Source organism: Telopea speciosissima, chromosome 2 (genome assembly GCF_018873765.1).
Source record: "Telopea speciosissima isolate NSW1024214 ecotype Mountain lineage chromosome 2, Tspe_v1, whole genome shotgun sequence".
NCBI classification, from domain to species: Eukaryota; Viridiplantae; Streptophyta; class Magnoliopsida; order Proteales; family Proteaceae; genus Telopea; species Telopea speciosissima.
The window spans coordinates 68,065,715-68,072,755 of NC_057917.1; the positions used below are offsets into that span (position 1 = coordinate 68,065,715).

The following is a 7,041-nucleotide window of genomic DNA, read 5'->3' on the forward strand; positions in this document are numbered from 1 at the left end:
AGAGAGGACTTGACCATTTCTGCAATCTCAACTGAACATTCTGAATTAAAGGATTAAATTTTTGGGAGGTAGTATGCCCATCAGAATTGGAATGCCCAAATATTGCAGGTAAATGTCTTCTACAAGCATTTGCAATGTCTGGAACGAAGAATACAGAGGATTTATTCAGATTTATCTGTCGGCATGAAATAGAACCAAACTGTTCCAGAATCACTCTGGGTTTGGGGCAATTTGGAATAGAAGCTTTAAGAAAGTAGAGGCTGCTATTGGCAAAATGTAAGTGAATTTTTTGGGCCTGACCTGGATGAGGATAGAGATGTTTCTGATGAGTGCCTTGGTGAATAATGGAAGAAAGAACTTGTAGACATAAAAATGAATGACTCTGGGAAGATGAGGACATGGGATAAACTGCCCAAGACTCGACCTAAAATGAATCTTCTCTCAACGGAGACAATAATATCCAAAAGTAAATCCAAATCAATTACTATTGTTCTTTTTAAGTCAACTGGAATTCCATATTAAAAACTATAGCACAAACTAGTGCCAATGCCTCAGTTTCTCCATCTCAACACAACCACTGTAATTAGAGGTGACCACGGTACCATACAGATACCGTCGTAACGGATAGTCAACATCGCCCTTCGTTCCTAACCCGGAAGCCCCAAGTGACGAACTCGGCTGGTTTCAAGTCTTCTCAAGTCTTTGAATCTATTTGTTTTAATATTTATAGGCTATCTAACTCGTTTCTTCCTTCTTTCCTAAAAATTGTCACCCTTCCTCCTCCCACAACTGTGTGCAATCTAGATTTTCTCTAGATGTGCCATGCTGTTTACCCTCAACCACATATTGAATTTTGTTGCTAATATCACTTGTGAAGTCCATGTGTTATTCCCCTTTGCATTTTCAGCCATTAAACTAGGAAATCCTCAGCAATCTATTCTTACCATTGGTTAGATAGGGGACCATGTGGATTGACCATCAAAACTCATTGTGAAACTAAATCATGCAGCCATCACTTTTTAGAACTTTTCCCCTTCTTTTTCAGCTTTCCAATTGACTGATTGACCATTCAGTTGTGCATTTGGTATATTTCTTTGGGCTGAAACTTACTAAGGCGAGTAGAGAACAATGTTGCCAACCCATTGAGCTGCCAATATGGAATGATAGAAGTGTCCAATATTTCCTGCATGGGAATTCCTCTCTGATGTATGGACATAGAAAAACTCCACAAGGCTGCACTTGTTTCCTAGCAAAGATTTTAGCTAATATTAGGAAGGCTTTACTAGAAAATTTCCCTTATATAGAATCTTCGTTTTACAATTTCTATGGTTTTTACTTCTTAGAAACAAACAACAAGGTTCAACTTTAATTTAAGCAAATTAAGCAAACATGCTTCTAGGACTAAGGATTAATGTAATTTGTACCGAGGGATCCTAACAATGATTAAATGAAAACACTAACAATGAATGAATGGATGAACCATATCAGGAATGTACACTAAGCGGCAAAGGATTTGTTAACAACACATTGGTAACATCATGAAGCAAAAGGGAAATGTCATAAAGTTCTTCCATGGATTTGATCACCAAAAGAAATATTGCAACAAAGATAGAGGGCATAAAGAAGAGGGCCAAATAAATATAGTAATGGAGAGACATTCAGTATAAGGGAAGATTCAACAATGGATGGTGTAGAACTGGCCTGGTAAATGGAAATGTAAAATAATAACTAGCTGGTGATTTGAGTACCGTCTTAACCCAAATTTAGCAGAGATATGATGCCATCCCCAATTGGACAAAAATCATACAACAAAAGGCTTGTATTAACTTCATGCAAAGTCTTCCAGCAAAGAAAGGGAAGATGCATCACAAATGGCCAAAAACAGCCATGAAAATCCTACATGGGATACAACAAAGAGAACTTGAAATCATCATCTCTGTTTGGGTGGCCTCCCAGTCCCATTATACTGAGATCGTTGCAAAAGAATAGAGAGATTAAGAAAAAGATCCACAATACATTAAAAGGATACAGAAAGTTATTAAAGCTATGAAATCAAATAAATACCCAGAAGACTGCTCATCGATGAAGCTTAATCCAAATGACAAATACAGGATATCTAACTCGCCATCTTTAGCAGGACCTCTGCATTCACAATGGCTATTTAAAATTTTACAGGTTAATACGTGAAACAAAGAAAAGCTCAGGTACTTTTCATCCGTTGAAACAGACTTATGTACCCACGTCCTTCATCCAAATTACAGACATTTCCTGTGCTTTTGTCCACGCCCTTACAGACATATCCAAATTACAACAAAATTACTTACAACTTGCATCAGTTGGATACAGCATGAGACAGTACAGGAACCATTCATAGTTTCATACCCCTCATCCTCCTATCTGCTATTCCACATACCAGACGAGAGATTCTTAAGTTATGATGGTAGTTCTTCTCCGCTTGTTTTATATTTTATTTTCTTTTTCACGCTTAGCTTTGGGTTCGCATTTTAACTTTGGTCAGCGCTCTACATCCAATGAGATATCGTCTTAATAGAAGAAAGATACGAAGAATACAAAAGGAAACAGCAATTTGCTCAAGATCTAAAATTTCCATTAAGCACTTAAAACCAGCCAGACTACAGAACTCCATCTACCCTGAAAAGGATAAAAGAGAGGAAAGACCTGCAGAATGAAACCCTAGTCCCAGACACTTCACTATACAACATCAGTATGTCATATCCACCAACAAAAACAACATGCAGCGACACATCTAAGCACGCTCACCCCTAATCCGACGAGCAAGCTGGATATCTTTGGGCATAATTGTAACCCTCTTCCCATGAATTGCACAGAGGTTGGTATCTTCAAAGAGTCCAACCAGATAGGCCTCTGCAGCTTCCTGAAGTGCTGAAACAGCTGAGCTCTGGAATCGTAGATCAGTTTTGAAATCTTGGGCGATCTCACGAACCAAACGCTGGAATGGAAGCTTACGGATCAGAAGTTCAGTACTCTTCTGATACTTCCTAATCTCCCTCAGAGCCACCGTTCCTGGCCTGAATCGGTGGGGTTTCTTCACGCCTCCAGTCGCCGGTGCAGATTTCCGGGCCGCCTTGGTAGCCAATTGCTTCCTCGGGGCCTTTCCTCCGGTAGATTTCCTTGCAGTCTGCTTCGTACGAGCCATTATAGAGAATGAATAACCCAAGCCTCGGAGCCGAAAATGCAAAACTGCTGTAAATGAAAACTGGAGGGAAATGTTTTACAAAACGCCAAACTTGGATCGATGCGAGTTGCAAGTAAAGGACTTTGGTCGGCTTTTATAAGGGAAGCTCAACATTGTGGCGGGATTTACGGAGTTATCGTAGCCGTTCCTGTGTTACATATTATCGACGGCTGTCACTGATATAAAAGGCTTAACACGGATCGCCAACAGCGAAACCTTTTCTTGTTTTTTTTTTTTTTTATGGATTTTAGGTTAAAGCAACGACTCTACATTAAAGCGTGACACTACATTGCTGATAGGGACTTCGGTTCTCCTGCACGTACGTGCAACCATCTGTCTTATTTTTGTTATTTACAAGAAAAAAAGCGGTATTTATGAAAACAAAATTAACATATGATCGATTCTGAGATGTACATTCACCTGCATGTATGTGCAGATGATCCATTTTCGCTAATAACTCTTTTGACTATGCACAGGAGAACGGCCACACTATCATACACACAATAGATAAGGCCTTTTGGGTTACGAGGGTTAAGGATTTAGCAATTTAGTTTATCTCCTTACTTATATAGTGAAATGTAAATGTATGAAAATAAGATGTGAGGTGAAGAATAACTTCCACCATGGGTCGGGCCTTGTAAAGAGGAGAATGGATTTGAATGAGAGATACGAAATTAGATCCTTCCAATCCAATTCATTTGAAGGAAGTCGATACCCTCAGGTATGGCTTATAGGAGACCAGTTCAAGTAGTAATAGTTTCCGCAAACAAGACTAAAGTTGTATGAACACATTCTGACTTTGCTAGTTTTGGCTTTCACTGATGATCACGAATGCAGATCATGTCAAGCCCGCAAGTAGTGTGATTTGTATTCAAGGAGGCTTCACAATTTAGCTTGTAGAATTGCATAGTTGGTGGATTCCAATTGGAATGTGAAACAGGCAGTTGATGGGCCCTTTGGTAAGATTGAGTTATTTTCATAGGAACCCATCTTTTGTTGTTGAAAATGAGATCATTACGAGTTTGCCAAATGTGCCAGCAAATAAAACTATACCAAGTTGATCAAAATCTTTTCAAATGCAGTAGCCAATTCTACAAACAATAGGACTCATCTTGTGGTCCTTTGGAGAAAGAAGGAAGTATTGAACCATATTGCGTGTGCAAAGGGGCATGAAAGAAGAGCATGAGTTGGAGATTCCACTTCCAATCCCTCCCCCCGATGCCGACCCTACCTCACAATCCCTCCATAAAAATGAACGAATCTTGGTTAGTGCTTTGTGATTTCATGCTTAGTAAGTTTAGGTTAGCTAGGTGGGGGTATTGGTGATGGAAGTGTGCATTTTCTACAATAAAAAGAGAGTGAATCTGTGTGGCATTTAGTTTTATCTTGTGAATTTGTTAAAATATTGTGGGTGCAAGGGACCTAGGCCGTCAAAATAAATTCCTTGTGGGAATCCTAGGTGTTTGTTTGCCTTTATATTTTTGAATTGAGTCATGTTTCTTTGTCTAACAAGCATCTCTTCTTTGAAATTTTTGCTATTTATCTAGGCTTCATCTGGATTCATCACAATCAATTATGCAAAAATATTCTCTACAATAGGGGCACAGGATGCACTCAAACACATAGGGGTTGATGAAATAACCGCTCTTATCCCAGCCTATGTATTTAGGCACACCTACGCCCCCGTGCGCTCCCAGGCAAAGAACATCACCATAACAATTATTTATAATAAAACTCAAACCCAATTCATTTGTTATTTACAAAACATTTCTTGGGGAAAAAGTTCTCTATCCGGGAGTGTGACCTATACCAACACTCCCATGAGTCTCTCTCTCTCCTCCGAATGTGAAAAGACATATCTACCCCTTTGTTTTAAAGAGGAGAGATATAGATACATGAGAGTGCTGACATAGGCCACACTCTCATATAGAAAACTGCTTCTCTATTTCTTGATAAGCACATAAACTTAACCTTACCCCACATTTCCTCATAGACAACACCAATCGTCCGACCCTTCTTCATTTGGATATCAACATTATAACCGCATCATTTCCAATTTTAATGTGCAAGAAATTTAAAGGCTTCTCTAATGGCATAGTTAGGTGGTCCACTTATATACCAGTGCAACTTTATCTTCGTAGAGCTTGATTCTGGCATTGCAGGAGAGGAGATTGAAGCTTATTCCAGAAAAACTGCTCCAACGGATCAGAGCATGTCAATAAATGAGCATTACTGCAATATGGGAATGAACATGATTTTAAAAATCGTGAATTAGATTACTGAATCAACTCATTCACATCGGAATCAATTGTAATTGATCCTGATTTCAACCAATCCAACACAGTCAATTCACACACAAAACCCTAGAAATTTCCCTATTTTTGGATTTATGGACCAATTCTAAGGTTCTTGAAGACCAATTCCAATCCAATCAGGATCACAATAGTCACAGTCCAATTCCCACATTTTAAACCCTTAGTTACGAAGGTCTTCAAGAAGTCTGTTCATGCTCTTAAGAGTAATGAGACGTGATTTTTATGTATGTGAATGACTAGCAAAATTTAGCTTACAAGACTAGGCCTATGGAGTAAGGAAATGTGATTTAGACTTCGCTTTGTAGTTTGAGATTCTGTCTGTTACCCAGATTTAAGGCGTTTTGCTTCCTGCACGGCTGCACCTGTAAAAATTCCTCCCGACCAAAAAAAAAAAGAGGGAATATTTATCTCAAAACCTAAAATTTCATTAAGGACTAAAAATTAGCCAGAGATATCCATTGTCACAATCGCTAAATGAAATGAAAATATGGACCGAATAAAATCCTAATCTCAAAACCCAGGCCCCAAAACACTTCACTGTACAGTCCCATCAAGTCATTCGCCAATAGAACAAAGAGACACATTTCAAGCACGCTCGCCCCGAATCCGACGTGCAAGTTGGATGTCTTTCGGCATAATCGTAACTCTCTTCGCATGAATAGCGCAGAGGTTGGTATCTTCAAATAGCCCGACCAGATAAGCCTCTGCAGCTTCCTGAAGTGCTGAAACTGCGGAGCTCTGGAAACGAAGGTCAGTTTTGAAATCCTGAGCGATCTCACGAACCAAACGTTGGAAAGGAAGCTTACGGATCAGAAGCTCGGTACTCTTCTGATACTTCCTGATTTCCCTCAGAGCGACCGTTCCTGGCCTGAATCGGTGAGGCTTCTTCACGCCTCCGGTCGCTGGAGCAGACTTCCGGGCCGCCTTCGTAGCCAATTGCTTCCTCGGAGCCTTACCTCCGGTGGATTTCCTCGCTGTCTGCTTCGTACGAGCCATTAGGGACCAGAGTTTGGAGATTTGAAATTTTAGAAAGGAGGGAAATGATTTTGAAAAGCCAAATCGACTTAAGAAATAAATGGATAAGGTGGGATTTTATAAGAGAAGTTAAAAATTGTGGCGGGATGCAGGAAGGAATCTTAGCCGTTGGTATGTTACATGCTATCGACGACTGAAGTTGATTTCAAAGTTTCACAAGGATTGCCAGCTTGGATAGCGAAGTGGCGGGGTTTTCTCCCGCACATATTGATTATGTGTGACCGGTGACGTGGGAAATTCCTCTATATTAGCGTTGTGGGTTTGGAAGTAAATTGAGCAAATTACATGTACCCCTCTGGTATTTGAAATAATAACAGAAGAAATAAAGTACCTCTCGTATTTTCCCCTAATGGCTGACGGTGTTAGTAAAGTTTTAGTTTTGAAAAAGTAAAAGACAATTTTACCCTTTTTATAGTGACTAAAATGAAGTACCATTTTTCCCTTATTTATATTTTCTATTCCAAACAAAAAATC

At 39.5% G+C, this 7,041-nt stretch overlaps 1 protein-coding gene across 1 annotated transcript; it reads right to left on the reverse strand.

The window, feature by feature from the left end:
- Positions 1 to 2,581: 2,581 nt before the first annotated feature.
- On the reverse strand, positions 2,582 to 6,588 carry LOC122651042. Its single transcript, XM_043844382.1, has 3 exons — positions 6,119 to 6,588; positions 5,337 to 5,409; positions 2,582 to 3,244 (listed from the first exon to the last, which is right to left on the reverse strand). Exons 1-3 carry the CDS (start codon positions 6,526 to 6,528, stop codon positions 2,768 to 2,770), a joined length of 960 nt encoding a protein of 319 aa, XP_043700317.1. The 5' UTR covers positions 6,529 to 6,588; the 3' UTR covers positions 2,582 to 2,767.
- Positions 6,589 to 7,041: the final 453 nt, after the last annotated feature.